This window comes from Camelina sativa, chromosome 11 (assembly GCF_030686135.1).
Source record: "Camelina sativa cultivar CO46 ecotype springtype chromosome 11, ASM3068613v1".
Classification (NCBI taxonomy): Eukaryota; Viridiplantae; Streptophyta; class Magnoliopsida; order Brassicales; family Brassicaceae; genus Camelina; species Camelina sativa.
In genome coordinates this window covers 29,646,023-29,671,543 of record NC_141890.1, presented here as the reverse complement: position 1 = coordinate 29,671,543, position 25,521 = coordinate 29,646,023, and the positions used below count along the sequence as shown (strand labels likewise).

The following is a 25,521-nucleotide window of genomic DNA, read 5'->3' as shown; positions in this document are numbered from 1 at the left end:
ACGGATCAATGATTGATAAAAGAAAAATGACTAATCAACAATAAGCACTAAATTTTTTATACTAGTCATTTTTACTAAAACGAAACAAAATTAAGAGATACTAAGGGTGTGAATGGTTGTCAGCGGTTGGGATGAATAAATATATCTGTAGATTAAACCGTTTTTTATTTACCCTTCATTAATTTTACTCCGCAGTGGTGCGGTCCAAAAGAAACAAAGACAAAACCGCAGCGAACCAATTACGGACCGCTTTTATCTGAAAATAGAGTTGGAATGCAGCGGTTCGTTATCAACACTTAAAAAAGAATGGTCCGATCCACAAATGTATTTGTCCGCTCTGACTGTGGTTACCATTCAGATCCCGAAAGACTTAGCGGACCGAGTATATCCATAAAAATTAAAACAATATTTTCTTTGAGAAAACGGCAAATATAAGTGTCGTTTCATAGACCACTTGAAAAATCTCACTGCTCTTTTACTACTGCAACTATAAATAAGCCGTCGAAGCACCACATATTACAGCTGTCGATCATCTAAAGCTTCTGACGCGGCTCTCAAATCTTTCACCTCAACTCGCCTCTATATCCGTTTGCTACTCACTCTCTTCTCCGATTGCCGCCACGTAAGACTCTTGATAACATAAGTATCACACAGAGAAAGCGAGTAAAGTTACAGTTCTCTACTCTCGAAGGTTGGTCTGGTATAGTCGTGAAAGTGACCACAGGCTTATTTTGGGAAATTTTTTTTAAAAACGTTGTCTTTATTCTTGAGGTAAAAAAAAAAAGACATTAATTACGAAAGTACCCTTTAATTTCTCCGAAAAGCTAAAACTTTTTTTTTTCGCAGCCGCGTTTCACTTTCAACGATACCTCTTCATCTTCCTCCCCTCTCTCTCTCAGAAATCCCAAATCCAGAGAGCTCCTCTGAGTCTCTCTATCTACCTCTCTGTTTGTTGTTACTAGACTTTTTTTTTTTTTTTTGCTTTTCTTTTTGAAGATTCGCTCGAACGTCGTAGTTTTCGTTTCTCTCGGAGCTCAAAAACTAGGTAAATCAGATTTAATTTTGACAGATAATTTTTATAAGATTTTTAACCTAATTTATGCTTTTGGTGTTTTTTTTTTGGAGAAATCGTTGGTGTTTATGCGTAAATTGACTACTAGTTAGGTTTGATTTTTTTGTCGTTTTCTGAATTTTTTTTTTTTTTCTTTTTTTTTTTTAAATCTACAGTCGGCGAGGAAGTTAGGGGGAAAAAATGGAAATGGAAGTTGTTTTGGGAATCGGAGAAGAGGAGAAACCTAAAGCTAGTTGTGCTTCGGAGATTGAATCGGCTAAGGAACACGATTCAGGTGAGGATACGCTAAAGGATGATGGTGTTGTTGTTGTTGTTCAAGAGAACGGTGTTAGGGTTTCTGTAAACGGAGAGGGTGAGGGTGAGAAGGAGAAGGTAAACGTTGTTGAGGCTGAGAAGAATTTGAACGAATCTGGTGTTGTTGTTGAAGATTGTGTTATGAATGGTGTTTCTTCGTTGCTGAAATTGAAGGAAGATATGAAAGAAGAAGAAGATGGTGGTGGTGATGATGATGAAGAAGAAGAAGAGGAAGAGGAAGAGCAAGAAGAAGAGCATGGGTACTGTGTTGGAGATTTTGTGTGGGGCAAAATCAAGAATCATCCATGGTGGCCTGGTCAGATTTACGATCCATCTGATGCTTCTGATTTGGCATTGAAGATTAAGCAGAAGGGGAAATTGCTTGTGGCGTATTTCGGTGACGGGACGTTTGCTTGGTGCGGTGCGTCCCAGTTGAAACCGTTTGCGGAGAGTTTTAAAGAGTGTTCGAAGGTGAGTAATTCGAGGAGTTTCCTCGTTGCGGTGGAAGAGGCGGTTGGAGAGATGGGGAGACACGTTGAGCGTTTGCTGGTGTGTGATTGTGCTGAGGGGAAGGATAAGTTTGATAGCCGTGCGGCTAACAATGCCGGGATTAAGGAAGGGGTTTTGGTGCGCGATTTGAGACGGGAAATGATTTCGTCTTTGCTGGTTGGGAAACATGGAGAGATTCTTAAAGATGTTAAATTCTCTGCAGAGACGGTTAGCTTTGGTGGGTTGCTTGAGCTGGAGATATTGAAAAGGAAGGTATCTGCGTTTTATCGGTCTGGAAGAGGATATGGTTTGCCTGAGTATCATGAGCCTCAGTCAGTTCCAGGACTTGAAGACAAAAACAACAGTGATGATGAAGAAGAAGAAGAAGAAGAAGAAGAAGAAGAAGAAGAAGAAGAAGAAGAAGAAGACGAGAATGTTGATGATGGGTTAGAATTGCGTGCTAAACGTTCTAGCGTAGAGGAAGCAGAAGCTTTGGATCCTGAAGAGTCGTCTCTTCAAGGATCGTTAGAGAAGTGTTCCGGGTTTCCTGATCATAGGCTGCTCCACAGAAGGAAGGAGAAAAGCATTGCTGATATTATGGAGAATGAGTCTTCTGCTAAGGTGAGATTTGAGACAGAACTAGTGAATGGAGATGTAAAGTCAAATGTTAAGTCGGGTAGGAAAAAAACAAAACGCTTTGATGAAGTTAATGGTGAGCTTGAAAATGTTACCACCACTATACCGAGGAGAAGAAAGAGTGAAGTTTCTACAATTGAAAATGCTAGTCAGAAGCAAGTGGAAGAAGGTAGCAAAAGCGAAACTTCAAGTAAGAGAAAGAAAAGGGCTGTGGATGATGATGATGGGAGTGGAAACAGAGAAGAGACAGAGAAAAACGAGGCTTCGAATATGGATATAGATATTGATTCAACTCCGTTGGCTTCACTGCGAAAAAAGGTCAGGTTTGATGCTTCCAGTATTGAAAAGAATGATGCAAGTGGCGAGACCGCCACACAATCATTAAAGAGGGAGAGGAAGAAGAGCAAGTACCTTTCGCCTGATTTCTTGTCGGATTTTTCACGCAAAAGGAGTAAAAAGAGTCAGGTTGTATCTGAATCTTCTAACATTTCAAGTCAGAGCCAAGTAGGAGAGCAAATAACCGATGCTAATGACAGCATCATGGCAGTGGAAGAAGATGAGTTGGATTTACCATGTGAACCTTCATTTGATAATGGGTTAGGTCGCGAAGAACTGTCAGAGGAACTAAGTAACGCTGTCGATTTTCTGAGGTTGGGAGCTACACCAAAGGAAATGCAAGATCTAATTCGTGTATCAGCTCTTGGTACACAATATCCAAAAGACAGTAGCTCAAGAGACATGGTAAGAGAATTCATGACCATCTATAGAAGCTTCACATATCATGATGGAGCCATTCACAAGATTTTAGGGGGTTATGATAGTTCAGATAAAGAAAAAGATCACCTGAATGAGATGCCCAATCCCGAGACTAAGGGGAAAGAGAAAAAAGATAAGAAGCGTAAAGTGAAGCAGCCAGCAGAGGAGGTTAAGGAAACTCGGAAAGAAGAGCATGAGACAGACAAGAATGGGACAATGAAGAAAGAGCGAAGACATAAGAAGTCTAAAACAAAGAAGCAAGATGATGAAGGAGAAGAAACCGGGAAAGAGTCAAGTGAGTCAACAAAGAAAGAGAGAAAACGTAAGAAGTCTGAATCAAAGGAGCAAGCAGATGGAGAAGGAGAAATTCGGAAAGAGGCAAATGGCTTAACTAAAAAAGAGAGAAAACGTAAGAAGTCTGAATCAAAGAAGCAAGTGGAAGCGGTTGAAGAAAAGGATACCCAGAAAGAATCGAGTGAGCCAACCAAGAAAGAGAGAAAACGCAAGAAGCCTAAACATGACGAAGAAGAAACCCAGAGTGAGACTGTGAAACCTGAGAAGAAGAAGAAGAATAAGAAGAAGAAGAAGAAGAAAAGAGAAGGAAAGTCTAAAAAGAAAGAAACTGAAAAGGGATTTGCAGGAGCTGAGCTATATGTTACATTTGGTCCTGGTTCGAGTTTGCCTAAAAAGGAAGAACTGATTGAAATATATGAGAGGTTTGGGACATTGGACAAAGAAAGAACTGATATGTTGGAGAACATCTCGTCTGCCCGTGTTGCCTTCTTGGATGTACCTGATGGAGAAAAAGCTTTTGAATCCTCACAAGAGAAATGCCCGTTTACTACTAGTTCGACCGTTAAATTCAGGCTCAAGTATCCTAATGAGAGAACAGAGGAGAAGAAAACTGAAGCTGAAGTTGGAGAGACGACAGTGGAGGTGGAATATCTGAAGAAAAAGATGGACGAGATGAGAATGTTACTTGACGGATGTGAAGGAGGAATGACTGAAGAAGTGAGAGTGAAATTTGAAGGTGAGATAGTAAATTTGTTGGAGAAAGTGAGAAAGTAAGAGAGATGAGATCTTCTTAGGATTATGCTATTATGTTTTTATTTTGTTGGTTGAGAATTTTCAGGAGACTTCTGCAGGTTTTAGGATATTTATGGTTTCTGCAAAACAAAAAGAAAACTATTTTGAGAAGATGATGATACTTATGAATTTTGTCATAGGTTAGAGAGTTAGATCGATGTTCCTTTTTGTTTTTTTGTGTAGACTTTTTCAAGTTTACAAAATTTGAAACTAAATCGGTAAACCCTACTACACTGGGCTTTGGTATATCACTCTCTTGAGTTTGGGATACTGTGGTAATAAACCCTACTACACTGGGCTAGCATGCAATAGTTTTAGGCAATTGTCGTTTTGTTAACTGAAAAATGATCATATTACAAAAGATCAAAATCCATTAATTAAGCAAGTGTTTGGATTTTGAAAACATCCAAACCATCGCTTGACCAAAAATACTTGAAAAGCTTAATGGATTTTGATCTTCTCTTTCAAGCTAAATGATTATTTTTTTATCTTCTCCGACGGACAAAACAGATTTAAAAATATGAACATTGGTTAAACTTATTAGAAGATAACTGAAAAATGATCGCACCAATCAATCTTATCCACTCATTTCGAATAAAATCAAATGAGATTTTGAAGAGATTGGTAAACTTATTTTTCCGCAAAACTGAGTTTTTGTCAAAACCGAAAATTGCGTTTTATCACTAAAAATGAGTTTTCACAAAACCATGTTTTATGTCAAAACCATGTTCTCGTCTAAATCGCAAAACTAGATTTTACTGCCAAAACTACAAAATTTTGTTTTAACATTGAAAATGTTTTCACATAAAACCGTGTTTTTCGTCAAAATCGTAGAACTACATTTATGTAAACGTAAAAGTTTATTCTATTTGACTAATGGACATCCCATTTGAACATTGTTGTTAATTGATATTGTTGTCAATGAACATGGCCATTTATCCGCAATCAAAATGTTCAATATTGCAGTATTGGATAGGTCTAAAATGGACGTAGACAACCCATTTGAAACCCTTGGGAACTAATAGCTAATTAAGCACATAATAATTGTCTCTAGTGTTTATAATATTGGGCTTTATAATCTAAAACTGTCAGTGTAGAAAGAGACACAAAAATTTTAACGAGGTTCAGCAAATGCCTACGTCCTCAAACTTTGTTGGTAATACTTTTTGAGCACAATTACAGTTAGTGCTCAATATTGGACTTACACAAACCTAAGATTTTTTCTTAACTTGTTTCCAATCTATTCCCAACCTACTAAAAGATCCTTAAGATCAACAACACTGATCTACACCCAGGACTCTTACTTGGAAACAAAAACCCTCACCATTTTCCCCCAAAGATGCCAAAAGGCTTACAAGGTTTTTCCTCTTTTTTCACGTTCTAAAGAGATAAGTTTCTAAGTCCTATACCCTCTATATTAATATAGGGATTTCGTGTCTTTCCCAAGACTATCAACTTTCCTAAAATCAAGAAGAAATATTCCATTTAACTTTATTCTTTGTTAAACGAATATTTCCTAATCCCACTAAATCTTCTAAATATCTTCAAGCTTCTTTTTTCTTCGTGCTTTACCTTCAAGTAATATCCCAAAACGTACCTTAAATATATCTTCATAAATCTTCAAAACCGAGACAGATAGACAAAATCAACAGGGTTCTAATGCTCTTTTGTAGGACAAAGGTTTGAGCATACATCAGATGCATGTGCCGAGATAGAACTTTGTGCAGACATATTTTATACAGCTTCCTGAACTTCATCTTCAACTTGAGCTTGCTCACATACACTTACAAAAACCACACTACTACTACTTCTTTTCAATTTTTTTGTCGACATATACACTACCACTTTGACGTTAACTTTGCGTTATTGTTACCTGATCATGCCTATATATGAGTTATACGAGCCAATGCCCAAAAAACAGTGAAACAATGAAACCAAACATATGCGAGTTGACGTCCTTAGCCATATATTTAATACCACTGTGTCACCCACATAAAAAAAAATTTAAACATCCCTAACTTAAGAGGTCGGTAACTATGTTTTTTTCTTTTGGTAACTACTAGTATAGTTTAGATAATGCATAATCTTTTATAACATGATTTAATACTACTTATTGAAAAAGATTACTCTGTAAGTAACAATTAAATTTAAGATTAAAGAGTTGTTAGAGATATAGAATGACTATTAGTCTATTATGAATTGTTCTATTGATTAGTTTGATTTGATTTTGTGATCGATACATACAAAAATTGTCTTTACCTTCGGCCTTAAGATTTGTCAAGGCAACCAATTATTACTACTAGTAAGTATATAAAATAGATTAGATAGTATCACAATACACATAATATCTATTTGATTTTAATAAGCCTACTCTGTGTTGTTGGGAGGAGAGCAAATAAATAAATGCTGTAACATTAAGAAACTGAAGCAATCAAACCTTCGTTTTCCAGAGGAACAATAATCGTTGGAGTACAATACAAATGTAGTCCTGCTTCTTGTTCATTCGTCAGCAATTACGTATGCATTATTTTATCTGATGTTTCCTAACGAACGATATTTATATCTTTATCGAACAACATTTTGTTTGATGGCTATATTCTCAATTTTATTTTTAGTTTAACTAGGACTCAGACCCCTCCTCTCCCCTGTGTGATGTTGGGGGAGAAATTTTTTAGAAAAAAACAATTAAATTTAAAATTTAAAATTATACGTTATGGAATTATTTGAATGTAATAGAATAGTTTGAATACATAAACTGTTACTAAAAACACAATCATCAAAATATATAAAAGAAAATATTATGTAGAATAGATGCAATTTTGCAAAACATATTGTTTAAAGTATTATGGTAAAGAATTATGGTAAAGAGCTAAAATTAAAAAAAAAAAAATCATTATGAAAAAGTGATCCTTACTGAAAAGTGAAAATATTAAACTAATGGTTATAATGAGTAATGTAATTTTCTATGAAAAAACTATAATTAAAAATTTATTTAACAATGAGTGAAAAAGTATCAACAAAAAAATTAAAATTAAAATACATAACTCTTAAGAACAAAATAAAATAAATTTTAAATATTGAAATTGTTTTAACGAAAAGTTACGTTTAATAGACTCAACTGTAAATTCTATATTAAGTTTCATTAAATTTCTATATTACTATAATCATTTCTAAAATTTTAGTTAGATTATAGAATAACGTTAAATATTAGATATTAATATTCAAATTATTTAGATTTAACATAAAATGAAAAATTTGTTTCAACGAACAATGATTTGTAAGTTATTGATGAAGAGACAAATATATAGAGAGTTCAAAAGATATGACTATTTAAATAGACACACCTATTAGAACGAAAAATTATGGTGAAAAAATATAAATAAAATATAGTGAAAAGACACAACTCTACAATGAACAAATACAACTGTTTGAGTTTTTTAAAAAGAACAAATAAAACGAATTTTTTTTACAAAAAAGTACTACGAAAAGTCGTAACTGTTGTTCTCATTTATTCAGATTGTTATTATATTTTTTAAACGGAAAGTTAAGATAAATAGACACAACTGTAAATTCAATATTAAATTGTATTTTTCTCTATTGCTATAATCATTTCTAAAATTTTAGCTAGATTATAGAATATATTCAATTATCTAGATTCAACATAAAATGAAAAATTTGTTTCAACGAACTTGTTAGTTAGTGATGAAGAGACAAATATGAAGAGAGTTCAAAAGCATGACTATTTAAATAGACACACCTATTAGAACGAAAAGTTTTGATGAAAAAATATAAATAAAATATAGTGAAAAGACACAACTCTACAATGAACAGATACAACCGTTTGAATTAAAAAAAAAACAAAAAAAAACATTTTTTTACGAAAAGGTGCTACGAAAAATCGCAACTGTTGTGTCTGCACTTGATTATACCTACAAACTCATATAAACTGATTTTAAATAAAAGACATCTTTATTACCATATTCAAAAGTCAAATCCAAAAGCTCATTATATAATCCATCTAACTCTTGGAAAAAGACTCTAGGTATAAAATTAACTAAAAGTTGTAAATTATATTTATCATTCCAAAAATCTTTTGTGAAATCAAGAATTGGAGGAATCTCTTTACTTTTAAAATAATGAATGCTAGAGAATAATTTAGAAATGTGTAAAAACCATTGAGATTGAAATTTTATATTATTTGGTGTCATGGCAAAAAAAAATGAAAACAGTTCAAACAGACAAATATATATAGATTTCAAAAGATATGAATATTCAAATAGACACAACTCTACAATGAACAGTTGCAACTTTACAAAGAACCGTTACAATGAACAATCACAACTTCTTGTAAAACACACAATTCAAATTTTCTACAGATTTTTTTGGAAAATTATCCAAAAAGTACGATTGAAAAACACAACTTTTGGTGGCATTTATTCGGATTGCTATTATATATAGGTATTTTCATTAAATTTTTATATATGAAAGCATCTTTTTTAGCATATTGAAAAGTCAAATCTAAAAACTCACTATGTAATCCATCTAACTCTTGGAAAAACACTCTTAAGTATTTTCATTAAACTTTTATATTTAAAATTAACTAAAAGATGTAAATTAGATTCATCATTCCAAAAATCTTTTGTTAAAAGAATGAATGCTAGAAAATATTTAGAAAAATGTATAAACCGTTGAAATTGAAATTTTAGTTGAATTTGTGTCATGGCAAAAAAATGAAAACATTTCAAACAGACAAATATATATAGATTTCAAAAGATATGAATGTTCCAATCAACACAACTTTACAGTGAACAGTTGTAACTTTTCATAAATAACCGTTTTAATGATCCATCATGACTTTTCAGAAAATATCCAAAATGTACGATTGAAAAAACACAACTGTTGGTCGCATTTATTCGGATTGTTATTATTATATAGATTTTCTCCTAATTTTTTTACAAAAAGGTTATACAAGTTGCCTAAACGTTTTTCTTGATTGAATTATTTTTACATTCGATTTTATAAAAGAATATGATTGATGATAAGGATTTTGTATCAATTATTTTATTTTAAATTTGGCATTAGCTAATTTTGTTTTTGAAAGCTTTTGCCTCTTTTTGTTGAACAATTTTATTTGCATCTTAATTATTAAGGACTCAGTCTTACAGCATGTTCGTCCTTATTAGGAATAATTATATGTGTTACGCGTAATTAATACATCCAATACAAAAGAATCAGGTAACATCTCATTGTCAATTAATCAATCAGAAAAAAAGAAAAATATAAAACTCCACCTAAACTATTGATACAATGATACATTACCATTTCTTTAATTAATCTTTTTGTTTTTTTTTGTTAAATTCCTTAATTTTATCTGAATTGCCATTTTTATTAGCCAATAATATTTCACGTATATATATACACCGAAAGATACAAAAACACCATTAGAGAGACAAGCATGGAGAAAGAACATGATTACACGGCTTCGTTTTGCCTTAGCTTTAACAGTTACACCACCAACGACCGAACCGCTGAGACCATCGAGCGAGTTCGACTCGAATTTTCGGATGAACACAACGATGATGAGTTTGAATTTCCTGTTTTCAATCAGAACCTCATCGGTAAAGACGAGTCGCCAATGCTGCCAATGGCGACGGTTACAACTCAGCTGAGAGATTTATTCCTCCACGAAGATCAGTCGTATTCATCATCATCATCTTCGTCAGATGAAGAAGAGGTTCATGAACCTCGAGTGAGAAATCGCTAAAGAGAGGTTGGAGAAAGAGCAGCTCGACGGGAGCATCATCGTCGACGTCGTGGAGGATTAGTGATTTGTTGAAGAGAAGTTATAGTGAAGGGAAACAATCTCTTAAGCTCTTGAATTCGAATTCAAGAAACAGAGACGAGTCTACGAAGAAGAAGGAGAAGGTTTGTGCACATGAGAAGGTTTATCTGAGAAACAAAGCGAAGAAGAACGAAGACAAGAGAAAATCATATCTACCTTTCAAGCAACATGTCGTTGGGTTTTTCTTTACTGTAAAATAGTAATGCTTAATTAGTTAATTTCCATTAGTGAAACAATAACGAATTAGTTTATTACTGCATGGGGGAGAGACACCGTAAATCTAAATAATCAAAACCTAAACGAACCGAACGGAACTAAGTAAAAAATACAAGCTAAACAGGCTTTGCCCAATTTTAATTGGAAAGGCCCATTAATAAAATTTTGTTTTATAAATTCAAAAAAAAAAATATTTGAAAAGTCTTATAATTTTTATTTTTCTACTGAAAAATTAAAACAAGACTCTACCGGAAAGGGAAATAGAGTTTCCCAACAAAATTCGTGTTAATTTTTTTGGTATTGAAAGAATAATATATAAGTGAAATTTTAAAAACTACAATAAAGAATTATATTGTTAACTAAATACTTTTGATAACTTGTTAAGATTATTTTTTATATAGAGTTTTTTTTATGATAAGTTAAGAACTTTTAGTTTAATATATACATATATATTACTCGCTCTATTTTATAAAGAGTGTCATTTTGATAGTTAGCAATTAACAAAATTTTGACACGTATCAATTGTATTGATAAGATATTTTGATACAGTGCACACAAATTAAGAAAAACTAGAATTATACAAATATATCCTTATTTAATGACTAGTTAATTATATAAGTTTAATAGAAATAGCGTTAAGGGTAAAATAAGAAATTTGATGTAAAAAGTCACATTGAAAATGTAAAGTTACACTCTTTGTGAAACAAATAAAAAAGTACAGAATGACACTTTTTGTGAAACAGAGGGAGTAGTAAATTTAGAATTGATATTTGTTGATTTCTTATCAATACAATTGATACGTGTCAAAATTCTGTAATTGCTAACTTTGAAACCAAGCTTTATATAATAATAATTTTTTTTCTTCTTTATTTGCAAAGGAGTTGGATTTTTTTTTGTAGATTTTTTAGATATATCTCAAATATTTTAGTTAAAGCTAATCTTACGATGTTCTTAATTGATTACTAAAAAATATTTATCTATTAGTTTTACACTAATTTACAATAGCATTAGATATCATCAAATACAAGTTTATTTTTCATTACTAAAAAAAACAAGTTTTTTTAATAATGCTTCTCTTTTTAGAAAATTTCTTTTAAACCATCATGGATTTCTGATTAAAAATCAAACTAAACTAAATAATATAATTAAAATCTAAATATAATATAACTTAGTGAAACTAAAATATGTAAAAGAAGGAATAAACAAACTGTATTGATTATACATATCCTTAATTGAAACTGAAATTAAAAGAAAAAACATATAGAATTTTATTTTAAATCATCATGAATTTATAATTGAAAAATGAAACTGAAATAAATAATATAAAATTATAAGTTAAATCATGACATATGTCACAATCTTTTATATAATATTTTAAGAATATATAACATAAAATAGATTTTTTTTTTACATGTTTCGTAATCTCAAATCGATAAATTGACACGTGTCAACATCTTAAATTTATAACTTGACACATTTTAAAATTGTTAGTTTTCTTTTCTAAAATTTTTGACGTGTTAATATTTTATCGATAGGCTTGACACCTGTCGCAATCTAAGTTAATGACTAATTTTTTATTTCCGTTCCTCGGAGAAGTATGGCAGAAAGAATATATATTTTTCAAAGTTGTGATGTTAGGCGATTCCAATGTTGGAAAATCAAGCCTTTTATCGCAGTTGATGAGTTCGAACCTGTATCACATTTGACGATTGGCATTGAGTACCGGTCACAATACGATTACATTGGCGACAAGAACATCAGGGTCCAAATTTGGGACACCAATGGTCGAAAACGGTTTGGCTCCCAAAAGCAATTTTTTTTTTTTATGTTTTACAATTAAAAAGCAATCCACAATAAATACATTAATTTATCGGTATATATTTCCTTCATTTTAAAATATAAAATGTTTTATCTAAAAGAACGCATATTAAAAAATAATTATTTTTTAAAAATTCAACCAATAATAAAACAAGACTACATAATATAAATAATAATCAAATATTAAATTAATCTAAAAGTTGCATAGAAAAATGAAAACATCATATATTATGAAACAAATAACATTTGTGAATTGCAAATTCTTTTTAAAGAAAATATAGTAATTATAAACGATAATAATTAAAGAAAATAATATAAGATGTTATAAAAACATAGAAATTTTATTTGTATATGAGCTTAAAATAATATAAGATGTTATAAAAACATCTATTGGTTTAGAGTTATAGAAATTTTAAATTACAAAAAAACAAGATATTTATAATCAAGTTTTAATATGTTTTATTAATATGTGTGAAAAAAATCTAAAAATGGGATCAATTAGGAACAAAGGAAGTACAACAACTTAGGGATTCATCATCTTTCAGTTCCATAGAATCTGCTGCATTTTTCAACTCTGAATCAAGTTCTGTGTTATTAACAGTAAAATTCCTGTGTTGAGTTATTACACAAAAAGTTATTACAGATAGTTTTTGTACAACTTTCTCGTTAACTTGAGCTTGTCCATTACACTAACAGAAGGTACACTGCTATATAGTTTTATATCCTTACGAATGAGATAACATAATTCGATTAGGACGAGAATCCAGTATCCATATGTATTTATAAATCATTTTTTTTTTTTGTTATTTTAAGAAAGGGAGTGCCGGAGTGGAGAAAAGGTTGGCCAAGCCGATAGGCTAAAATACCTATCAAACCCATCGTTGTTCATTATATATATATATATATGCACTTGTCAAATAAAAGAGAGACTGATCATGTAGGCGAGGACGATAAGCTTGAACAACCTTATGTTAGATTAGATATATGATATGGTCTTCGAATGGAGAGTGTTGACACACACACACACACCAAGAGGAAAATAAAAGTCTTTCCGTTTCATTGTAAATGTAATTTATTGTTTTCAACATTAAAAAAAGAAACAAATTGTACTTTATCTTTTTTTTTTTTTTTTTTTGACAAAGAACAAATTGTACTTATCTTTGATTAGTTTACTGTACAACTTTTTCTTTGGTCAATTTTTTATTTGTATATGAGCTTGTCCATAATCGATCTATAATATTTTGAATATGAATGGACCATAGACGACCCCGCCTATTTTAAAAGCTCTACCTCAATTTTTGGATATGGATGGACCATAGACAACCCTGTCTATTTTAAAAAATCTACCTCGATTAATAAATAAAAGATGAGAATTCAAGATATCCATCGCGGTCAAGAAATCTACCAAGTCACCTTTTATGATTTGTTTCAAGAAATAAATACGTTTTAATGATTTGGTTTACTTTTTTTTGTTGGAACAATTTATATTCACGTCAACGAGGAAAATAATCTCTAACAGTCTTGGCGTCCTCAACTAACTTTCAAATTCCAACGTACGAGGTCTGGTCTTATTTATATCATGAATGTATGATTTATTAAATTCGTGGTTAATCGTCACTGATTTCAGATTACAATGCCAACTCTAACACTTGTCTATGTAATTAATGTACGTAAGTAAGAGACACAAGAGCCTAACCTGACAAGACCTCATTCTCCTTTAAAAATCTTTCAAGCCGTGATGTGTAGAATCAAGGTTGTAACAGCTGTACTATTATAGCATTATTATGGTCATCTTTGTTTTGAAGGGTTTCAAATTTTTTTTTTTAATATATATATTATTTATTATTTAATTAAATTTATTGTCTAACACCACTAGAATAAAACAGTTGTAAACTTTTTTTCTCATCGGTGCCTCTAAATGTCTATGTAGAGACATTCTATCTGAAGATTTAATCTTATCTCTCGTTCTTTTTATTTATTATTATTATTATTATTTTATACTCAATGGAAAACACTACCGATGGGAGTGCCTTTATCTTTGTTGACCGTAATTGCTGACTTAAAATGTCAAAATTTCGACTCCTTGTGCAAGCAAAGATTATATATTTTGTTTTTGGTGGAAAGCACAAGCAAAGATTATATTATACTCTCCTTTTATCATTTTAGATTTTCTTTTCGTATATTATAAACTTTATATAAATTTAGTTCTACCAAATATATTACAAAATGTCCGAGTATATATCATATTTTAAAGCAAAAAAAAAGGTAGTCTGTATTTTCCATTCTAAAAGTTGGGATTGAATTTTTGTGGAGTATCCCAAATTGGAAAAAGAAAAACCCAAGAGATAAATTTCACAGCTTCCTAACAATCCACTAGTTACCCACTTCAATTTTATTTGTATTTTGATTAAATAATAGTATTATTTTTTGTTCTATACCAAAATATGTATGAATGAAGTACACAATATAGACACATAAAATTAAACTAATAAGGGATTTAATTTGGTTACATTAGGGAAATAACCAAATAAGTTTCTATAACTTGCTTATCAACTGATCATCCTTACTTTTAACAACAACAAAAAGGTCCTACCAAAAAAAAAAAAAAACAACAAAAAGAAAAAAAGTACAAAAGCTACAAGCAAATATAGAGAAAAAAAAATCGGTTGTATTCATATTCTTATTCTTGTTCATTATAATCTAATAATCGATGATTAATTACTTCTTATAAGCTAATCATATAAGATATTCAGAGGCAATACCCATTAGTAAAATCCATCATAGTGAGTGAACTGAGCTCGAAGTCATCTTCAAGAACCCAAAAGGTGTCGAATAGATTGGGAACCGTTGTTGCAACTTCTACGTCAGTTGGTAATGAGTGGACCGGTTTTGGTTTTGGCTTGAGTTTAGACTCGTCAATTAAAGTGTCGAGTCTTACAGTTGAAACTTTTTCGCCGGCGATCTCTTGATGATTAGAAGAAGTTGTGGTTATGAGGGCCAAAGATGGTGGCGACTCTGCATCGCAAGCCGGTTTGGCCCCAGATAAATGGTCTCCCAGACCAAGTTTCTTGCTGAGATGAGTGTTCCAGTAATTCTTTACTTGGTTGTCTGTTCTTCCCGGGACTCTTTTAGCTATCAACGACCATCTAAATATTTTAAAAAGTACGGTATCAATTATTATGTTTATTTGTGGTTACACTTCTTCAATAATAACAAAAAGTAAATAGATACTTATAATATTGCATATGAGGATTTCGAATGTTTTCTAAAATATGTGGCAAAACTTTTGAAACAAGCAATTTTGTAAATCGGAGTAATTTCTATACCGAGGTGGAGTTAATGCCTATGGTCCTAAAATAGAGCATGTGTGTAATACATGTAGCAAGATCATGTGTTTATATGTTGTAGATGTTACATAAGACAGGTATCTATATGCAGATGATCCATAAATGGCTACAATTATGAGTCATTGTAAAAGTTCGAGAAACATATTTTTTTGAATAAAAACCTAGCTATATATAAATTAATGGCCGAAAAACCAAAGGACAGATATAAGATTTTGATTCAAATTTACGATCCGTTTCTTTCGACTATACAAATTTGAATAACCATCATATGATTGTGGACGTCTGTGTAAATAGATTAATAAGGTACACTTATATTATATAACCTAATTGATATGTATATGAATCAATCTGATATATCATATATGAGTTATATATAAGTGATATACGTAGCTAAGATGTGAACATTTAAACAATTTAGAAATTACCGTGAATTAAGGATCGAACACGAAGTATATATTACATATAAATTAGATATATGTTATATATACCTTGGTAGTTGTACATTTAAACAATTTAGCGTGAATTAAGCACAGATCTCACACACATATAATTAATTGAATTGTATAAAAGAAATTAATAGAGCCAGATAATCCCTGGATATATAGATTAAAAGGAAAAGAAAAAAGAAAAGAAAAGGAACCTGTTGCCGAGGAGCTTGTGGAGTCTGATGATGAGATCTTCTTCTTGGTCAGTGAAATTGCCTCTGTTTACGGTAGGGCTTAAGTAGTTCATCCATCTCAACCTACAGCTCTTCCCACATCTCTTGAGCCCTAGTTATCATCCAACAGTTTCAAATTCGATCTTTAGTACTTTTCTTTTCTTGCATCAAGAAACAAGATAGAAGAAGCGAGAAAGAGAGAGAGAGAGAGAGAGAGAGAGAGTAAAAGACCAGTTTTCTTGGCGATGCGGTTCCAGTGGCCTTGGCCGTGAGTTCGGACATAGTCCATGAGAATCTTGTCTTCTTCCACTGTCCATAAACCTTTCTTGTATTCTTGTTCTTTTCCATCTCTTGTCATTCTCATCCTTTTTCACTTTTCTTGATCCCGATGAGAGAGAGAGGGAAGAGAGAGAGGGAAGGTGGCTGAGTCGGTGATGCATGATTAGTCGAGCCTGGCTCTATTTATATATATTTATAATTCCATGTGACGTATATACTAAATTGTTCTGTATATATGTATATACAGAAGGCATGTTGTATGCTGCTGTCTCTCCGAAAAGTCTGTATATGGTAAAGTCTACATTCTTTTACCAATAAGTCAACCTAACGAATTAAATTGATTTACCCATTTTAACGGATGTAGATATATATTTACATTTTTCCATAAATAAAATTCATAGAATATAACAGTATCATAAAATATGTTTAGTTATGGTGAAGTAAAAGATATATGTAAAAAAATCAGCGGCCAATATCTACGAAAATCATGTTGCTAAGTAGTTTGCGACAATTGGATATAAAGATGATACAGCCGCTGAGCACATAGAGAGTTTAAAGAGTTAACTTGATGAGATAATTACTGTAATAGGTATTGTAAACTATACTACAACATGTTAGAAGGGATTGTATATCCCATAAGGTTATATATGTAGATTAATGAAAACGGTTTAGTATGTTTCTAACCACCCATATATAATTTCTTATAAGATAGGTTCGGGAGATCAAATATTCTTTAAAGAGATAATCTAATATGAATGTATAGTTTGAGTTATATAATCTGACTGAAGTAAAAAAAAAGAGTTATACGTAAAAGTAAAACCAAAAAGACATGCAAAGAAATATAACAGACATAACAATATACCACGTACGTCCATAATATTTTTTGTTCTTATTTCACAATTCCTTTGAAATAATAAAATCCCGATATTGGAGAGTAGTTTATCCTCTTGTTGTCTAGCAAGAAAGAACAAAGTTGAACTTTTAATTCAACAAAAGAAAAAGGAAATAAAAAACGGAGTAAATTTGAGAAATGATACTTCATATTCTGAGTTTTCAGCTGTTTTGTTCGTTATTCAAAATATATTTTACCCAACTATATGATAAATCGAATGCAAGTATTATTATATACACAAAAATCACATTTAATTCGTTTTAAAGAAAGGGGTTGAAATAAAATATGAAATGTAGTTATAACCGAATTTACCAATATCTTATAAAGTATGTAAAAACTGTAATAAAATTTGTGTAGGTAGACATGTTTGTGTATATCCCAACTAACAAGTTAAGTGGAAGTGAAAATTGAAGGAAAGAAAAAGAGGAAGGAAGGTAATTACTATTGGACATATATAATGCTCCCTTGGGGTAGACACACTAGACAGATGCTAGCAATTTTTTAAACTTTTTTATATTAATACCAAACATAGTAGATCTTCTGTTCATCCAGCTAAGCTAGATGTGTAGCTATATTTTATGTGTGTATTATATGTTCAAAGTTCAAACATATAAGTATTATTTTTTTTCTCGAATCCCAATGTAGGGACAACTCTTTTGAATTCGATATATGAATTATTTAGTTCTGATAAACGACCAAACCTGTCCAATTTACATTAATTTGTTTTATATATATAGTTGAATAAACTTGTTTAACACCAAGATCAGATTTGTGGATTCTGTTTGCAATACCTAATACAGTAATACTGTCTAAACTCTAAACGTAGTTACTATTCCCTTCAACTGAAATTTTGCAAACAAAATTTTTCTAAAACTAGACTATATATAAAATTAGACATCCTTGATAAAAAAAATGAAATTAAACTCTGGACAGTATTATATCATGGTAATCACTACACTAAATATATTATTATTATGTAGTGCATATGAATTATGTAAGTATATAGATTATAGCTTCTCTTGATTTAGCCTACTTTATTAGATTTAATGGATAATTAATTATGGGACCTATAGACCTTTTAATTCCTAACCTTACATTCAAATCATCCCAACTAGTTGATGTTGATCATCTAATCTATTAACTACATTAAGATCCATACATTGTAGAGATTAATAAAAGAGAATACTACCTCTGTTCTTAGAAGGAGGATTTTTTTTTTTTTTGGACTTTCTCTTGTTTCACAAATATCGATTTCTACACATTTTAAAATAATTAAATAATTTGTAAACTTCACAAAGTAATAATTAGAAATATTTGATTTTTATAAAATATAATTTTTTATAGTTCAATAACTATTTTTGGTGAGAGAATAATGTATTTATGATTAGTACTTGTTATTTATTAATTTATGTAAAAAAGTCCTAGATATCAAATTTTTGGAAACAAAGGGAGTAAGTAACAGAGATCATTGTTTTAAATCTCTAGTATGTTAGAATGAAAGCTGTTTTTTAAATTAAACTAGTACCATTTTGCAAATTGTATTAAAATGAGAAATTTGTAAGGAAATTTATATATACAAACTTTAAAATGTAGGGCAAATCATGTTAAATCATTTTACTCATGTAATACTATTGTACAAAACAATCATAGTAAATATATATATATATATATATATATTCAATAAAAATAAATATTGAGAAACATTAGTTAAGATGCACAAATTAGAAACTACTCTTCATATAAAATGTTATTACATCTCACAATATCATACCATGCCATTCACTTATTACATTACTGTACTTTATTAGGTTCTTATAGACTGATTTCACATATAAATTTACATTAACATTTCATAGTTTCTTTTATATAATTTCCCATAAATCATCATAAAAAATAAATATTTTCTGTATATATATATATATATATATATATATTTTTTTTTCATCATTTCTTGGTGTACTTTCAAGTCGTTTAAATACAGAAACTCAGATTACTCATCTGCAATATCTCAAATTCTAAAAAATGGTAGTAAAACTAAAAAGGGTTAACAGAACATTATCTTTACATAAGATACTTCTAAATTCTAATGATTTATGATAAAATTATGAAGTATTTATGGAATTTTTCTTTTATATTACCAAAGTAGACATAATTGTATTCTGCAACACTTTCAAAGAGAACTATGCATTAAGAAAATTAGTATTGTGTTAGTAAGGATGGAACACGAAATATTTGTTTTGTGATGTATGTAAAATACTAATCAAAACTGTTTTTTAAAATCCATCAACCGGTGTTGCATGCATATTACCAGTACGTTGTTGGATGAAGATGAGGTACACAAGCCGAAAGTGATTTTGAGTGCTTACGGACGGTGGACTGTAGAACCGTTTAAACATTTCGATTGGTAAAGATGATGGAGGGGTTGTGGTGTCTTTAAAAAAAAATAGAAAAAAATAAAGATTATAGACACTCATCTTTTTTTTATATAGTGTCTTTCTATAGACAAATAATAAACTAATAATTAAAAATCCATATTGAATATCACCAACAAAAATGCTCTCATAAGTGGTATGAGTCATACTAAAAGTAGTGTAGAGCATTGTAGACTGACGCTATTGGGAGTAACAATGTTGGTTTGCAATGAAGATATATTGCTCTTTGCAAGTGAAAGTATTGTTATACCTATATTCTGAAAAATCGTCGTGCATGTAGAGATGTTTAAAATTATTAATTTGACTATCAATATAACCAATTGCATATATATTTTATTTAACTCAACTAGAGAGAATCCAATACGAATTAAAGGATAGATCGATCAACTTAAGGATGAGTCACGTATTAATTATGAAGTGTTTTGTAATACTAATGTAAGTGGTTTTGCGATACTACGTAAGTGAGAAAGAAAAAACACACGAATCATCTTTTTATTTATCTACAGAGCTAGTTGAAAAGTTAACTTATTTGAACTTCCATGACAGAGAAATTAACCGTCAAGAAAATAGTATGATCCAAAAATCGAAAGTGGGTATAGGGGTCTACAGAAGATGATGACGGATATCCTAATACCTAGAGGCGGGGAAAAAGGTAAATTTCAACCTATACTATTTTGAAAGTGTAAATTCCTACACAGACAACAGATTCGTGTGTTTTTCAACCTAAACTCTTACATAATTCAAATTTACTATCTAGACTTCGAATCGTTACCCATATTCCTACATTGGCTCAAACAACGTTAGTCAACCGTTAAATGTTTTGATCAGTTTGACACGTACGCGATGATGTGTGAAGGTCGTTGGACTCGAAACCTTAAAATGACGTCGTTTGCAATGAAATGTTAAAACAACGTGTTTTGAATTGGGGGAAAAATCTTAATTGCAAACGACGTCCTTTGCAATGAAAGGTTAAAACAACGTGTTTTGAATTGGGGGAAAGATCTTAATTGCAAACGATGTCGTTTTAAAGTTTTGAGCCCAATGACCTTGACAGATCATCGCATACATGTCAAATTGATCAATACATTTAACGGTTGACTAACGCTGTTTGAGTCAATGTAGAAATATGGGTAACGATTCGAAGTCTAGGTAGTAAATTTGAATTATGTAAGAGTTTAGGTAGAAAAACACACGGATCTGTTGTCTGGGTAGGAATTTACACTTTTGAAGTAGTACGGGTTGAAATTTACCATTTTCCCACCTAGAGGCTAGAGCTAAAGAAATTGAGACATCAGACCAGTTTTTACACCATATATATAAATACTTGTAGTACGTAGTTTCCTGCGGTTAATTGGTTTCATAATCTTAGTTACAAAATATGTGAGCTCGCAAACCAATATCATGAGGTGGCTAGAGTTTCTAGTGAACTTTGTTTGTTGGGATCTGCTGTGTAATGGATTGTAAGCTCATAAAACCAATCATTGTAATCTTTGGTAAAGTAGCACGAAATCAAACTAAGAAAGGGAGCATAATGAAATTTCAAATGGAAAAATTATTAATTTTCTATAAGTTAGTGATATAAAAATCACAGTGTAGGAAATATCAGTTTGTTTTACTGCTCGGAGGTCAAAATTCAAGATCCCTTGACCCTTGCACAATGACCTTTCGTTCCTTTTTATAGTACGTCTTGTGTTAAGTGAACCTCGTCTAGCTTTCACATGACTACGAGGTGAGCTCAGTCTTTGGTCATTGTAAACTTTTGAAATTTCGTCTAATTAACTAGGCTTTACTTCATATTGATTTGATGACAATGGGGTTTTCTCTTTTCTTTTGCGTTAGTACGAGATTTGGTACACAAATATTTATGTGGTTCACATTATTTTCATACAGATACTTTTTTTTTTCATACAGATACTTACGTAACGTAGCTGCATTGCATTGAATAAGGTAGTCGGGTTGTTACATAAGGTTAAGAAAAGAAGGCAACCATCTATCATTAGCATAGTCAAACTCACAACACGCTATTGTCTAACCAAGCCGTTGGCAATCTATCGACATGTTTTATTTACATTCACACATTCCCTTTTTTGTTTTTGGAGTTTATTTTATGTAAATGTTCACGTGCATTTTGTTTAATACATTCAATTATTTATATAACTTTATTGTGTACTTCGAAATTTCGAATAAAGAGGAGGTTTCCTAATCATTGATGTGTCTATCGAAAGTGGTTCGGCATAAATAGAAATCCACTATACAAAAAATCCAGGACTCTTAGCCCCACGAATTTTAATTGTCATAAACTCTTTTTTTTTTTAATTTTTTTTTCACGAATGTTTGATTAGTATATGTAAACTGTAGACATGATTTGTGGAGAGGTTTTGACCTTTTTCAGTTACAATTTTGTGTAGTAGCAGTTTGTAAATTATAATGCTATATAGAATTTATAGAATAGGAAATTATTTTCTTTTTGCCATCATTTTTATTATATAAAAAAAAAATCTGAGGATTGTGAACTCTGACTACTCCTGCCGACGTTGTAAATTCTTACAACAGCTTAGTAACTATATTTACTGCTAGATAAATTTTTTCATTGTTATTCTTTAACTTACTGATATACCACCAATTACCACTATTTTGAACAAACTTGACCCCAAAAAAAAACTAATTTTATGATATTATTTTTCAAGAAGTACCACAAACAAAATAAATGTTTATAATAGTAATACCTAGATATAAATTTTTACAAACTTATAACAATGTAAGCATGTAATAACATGCGTTATAAACTTATAATATTTATAAAATTTTCGAAATCTTCTAATAAGATTTTATAAAAGTTAATAAATTGTATATTGTGGCTTTTCTTTGACAACCGTATGTTGTGGTATTTCAAATAATAGAACAGACGTATTTTAGAAAGATTTAATTAACAAATGGTATCTTCAAATTTCTCCAATTTTTCATTGTCCACACTGTTTTAAACGATTTTACCACAACTAATTAACACAATACTTATTTATATAGTAATATATGTCAATTCAATTCACAATTTTTTAAAGTTTCCGATTACATTCTTCTTACGAAAATGAAACAAATTAAAAACCATACTTATATAATTTGGTTAGTTTCGGTTGTTTTGGAATTTATACGTAAATAAAAAATTAAACACAATAAATTGATTTTTCCGTTTCATATTAGTTCAATTTAGTTTCGAGGCCGGATTTTAGGGTTTCTAAAAAAATTGTGTTCGGGTTTGATCTAGATTTCTATTACGTTTAGTTCATTTTTTCCCGTTACTTTCATTTCACTCGCTTAAGTACGTAATCAACATTGTTTTCTGTTTGACTACACTAACACATGCGGTCATGGGCTAGTAAAAAAAGAACCCTAGAACGAAAGGGTCGAACTTTTATGCCATGATAGGTTCTCACATAGTCAGATATACACGTATTTCAACTTCTGTATAATCTTTATACGAATACTAACTGATGCATGATACGTTTAAAAAAAAAAGGATCATTGATAACATAATTTAATCTCTTCTAGTACTATTATGGAACACAAGAGTTTCTCCTTTCCATAAACATAAAAGAGAACAAACATAATTATCAGTATAGTCTACGCTCACGGCAACTAAAGGTCCCTTGCAACGAAAGCCACACTTGTAGCATCCCGGTCGATTTATACCATTCAAAGTCACTTCCCATTTCATTTTATTGAACTCAAAATGAAGTTGAGGCTTCACATACCTAAAATCTCCGAGTAGACACTCGATATGAACAGTCGGGCCAGAACTTTCACAAGTGTAGAATATTATCTTTTGATCCATTTCTCTCTCACATATCTCGCACCAGTAATTACCGGTCATGTCTTTGTCTCCATCGCAGCATAATTTGAGAGGATTTTTATCGTATTTGTACCTTACTGTTGAAACTCCTATTAGCTCATTTTTAACAAAAAAAAAAAAAAAAAAAACTCCTATTAGCTCATACTTGGTCTGTGACTTAATCTTATGTTTGTGTTTGTTGTTTGTAGGTTCGACAAGAAGTAAAGAGACACAGGATTTACGAGTTCCCAAGGCTTAGACCAGTCAAGGTACGTCTCGGTGAGCTTGACCGCTCACTAGAGGTTCCTCTATGAACAAAGAACATATTACAACCAGAGAATCACACACCCTTGCTGAAAGATTAATCATTTAAGAGAGAAGATTGAAGATGATGAAAAACTCTCACCTAAACCCCAAAAACCCTCTCAAACTCTCTCTGCACAAAAGGTAACTCTCTTATCTTGTCTTACTCTTCTGTCTGCTTGTCCCCTCTTTAAAACCTCTTGTCATCTTTGTTAATTCCCATTCTACCCTGTAACAGAATCCCTTGAGCCGCACGCCGAAGCTTGTCGTGATCTGTTACTCGACAAGAAACAAAGACCTGTGTTCGTACAAGTGAGGACCACTTCATTCCAAAACTGATTTCTTATCGGGCCTAACACAGCTAAGGCCCAAAACACGGTTTCAAGTCCACAAGTCCATAAACCCATAATTGCTTTTGACATTCTCCACCTCGATTTTGGTTTGGACACAACCTGAGAGACTTTATTGTCTCTTCTCCTTCCCCGACATTAGCCTGCCGGATCCATCCTCCGACATCTACCTGTCGGAACAATAGCTCCTCAACCGGAGCCAATTCAGTCTCTGAGCACTCTCAGACGACTTAAAGCTTCTTCAAACTTCAACACCAGTACCGATTTCGTGAGAATATCTGCCAGATTCTCCTTAGTCCCGATCTTCGTCACAACCACTAGTCCATCCGCCACTACGTCTCGAATGAAGTTAAGACGAATAGCCATATGCTTAGTCCTCGAATGGAACACGCTATTCTTCGCCAAATAGATCGCACTCTGAGAATCGCAGAAGATCTCTACACTCTTTTGAGGAAATCTCAATTCTCTGGTAATTCCCTTTAGCCACAACGCTTCTTTCCCTTCTTCTACTAGAGCCTTCTATTCATCTTCTGTTGATGACATGGCTACTACCTATTGCAGCCCTGAGCGCCAGCTGATTGTGTTTCCACCTGCTTGAAACACATACCCTTTGATCGAACGACTTCTATCACGGTCAGCTCCATAATCACTATCGCAGTACCCTCTTACTTTAAATTTCTCAGATTTCTTGAATGTCAGACTCAAATCTTTAGAGTCTCTTATGTATCTGAGTATCCATTTAACAGCTTCCCAATTTTGTTCATTAGGTGCTCCCATAAAGCGACTGACCATGCCAACTGCATAAGCAAGATTTGGGCGTGATCCCACCATTGCGTACATCAAACTCCCAACAGCACTAGCGTAAGGTAGTTCTTCATCCTGGCTTCAGTCTTAGCTTTATCTTCATCCTTTGTATTGCATAGTTTAAATTGACAACCGAAAGGTGTTTGAACTTGCGTAGAATTGTCCATTCTAAATCTTTTTAGAATCTTTTCCAAATAAGCTTGTTGTGACAACTTCAACACACCTTTGCTTATGTCCCTCGAAATGTCCATGCCTAGTATTCTACTTGCTGCTCCTAGGTCTTTCATTTTGAATTCACTGCTTAGGACTGTCTTTAGTTTGACAATCTCTGACATATCCTCATCAGCCACCAGCATGTCATCTACGTAGAGTAGTAAATACACAAAACAATCCTCCTTGTAACATTTGAAGTACACACACG

General features: G+C 31.7%; 2 protein-coding genes and 1 pseudogene across 3 annotated transcripts; 2 read left to right on the top strand and 1 right to left on the bottom strand.

Annotated features, from left to right (window-relative positions):
• The first annotated feature begins 524 nt into the window (after positions 1-524).
• Positions 525-4,579, top strand: LOC104724385 (PWWP domain-containing protein 3). Its single transcript, XM_010442863.3, has 2 exons — positions 525-1,045; positions 1,228-4,579. Exon 2 carries the CDS (start codon positions 1,253-1,255, stop codon positions 4,313-4,315), a length of 3,063 nt encoding a protein of 1,020 aa, XP_010441165.1. The 5' UTR covers positions 525-1,045; positions 1,228-1,252; the 3' UTR covers positions 4,316-4,579.
• Positions 4,580-9,695: 5,116 nt separating this feature from the next.
• On the top strand, positions 9,696-10,429 carry LOC147934586 (uncharacterized; annotated as a pseudogene). Its single transcript, XR_015571057.1, has one exon. The product of XR_015571057.1 is annotated as an uncharacterized LOC147934586 (transcript).
• A 4,247-nt stretch (positions 10,430-14,676) lies between these two features.
• On the bottom strand, positions 14,677-16,654 carry LOC104724384 (transcription factor MYB23-like). Its single transcript, XM_010442862.2, has 3 exons — positions 16,446-16,654; positions 16,197-16,326; positions 14,677-15,355 (listed from the first exon to the last, which is right to left on the bottom strand). Exons 1-3 carry the CDS (start codon positions 16,576-16,578, stop codon positions 14,959-14,961), a joined length of 660 nt encoding a protein of 219 aa, XP_010441164.1. The 5' UTR covers positions 16,579-16,654; the 3' UTR covers positions 14,677-14,958.
• Between the last annotated feature and the right edge of the window lie 8,867 nt (positions 16,655-25,521).

Coding starts and splice junctions, on each gene's coding strand:
- LOC104724385 (XM_010442863.3), top strand. CDS start 1,253: ATGGAAATGGAAGTTGTTTTGGGAATCGGAGAAGAGGAGAAACCTAAA.
- LOC104724384 (XM_010442862.2), bottom strand. CDS start 16,578: ATGAGAATGACAAGAGATGGAAAAGAACAAGAATACAAGAAAGGTTTA. Junction 16,327..16,445: donor CCGCATCGCCAAGAAAACTG/GTCTTTTACTCT, acceptor GATGATAACTAG/GGCTCAAGAGATGTGGGAAG. Junction 15,356..16,196: donor CACAAGCTCCTCGGCAACAG/GTTCCTTTTCTT, acceptor TAAAATATTTAG/ATGGTCGTTGATAGCTAAAA.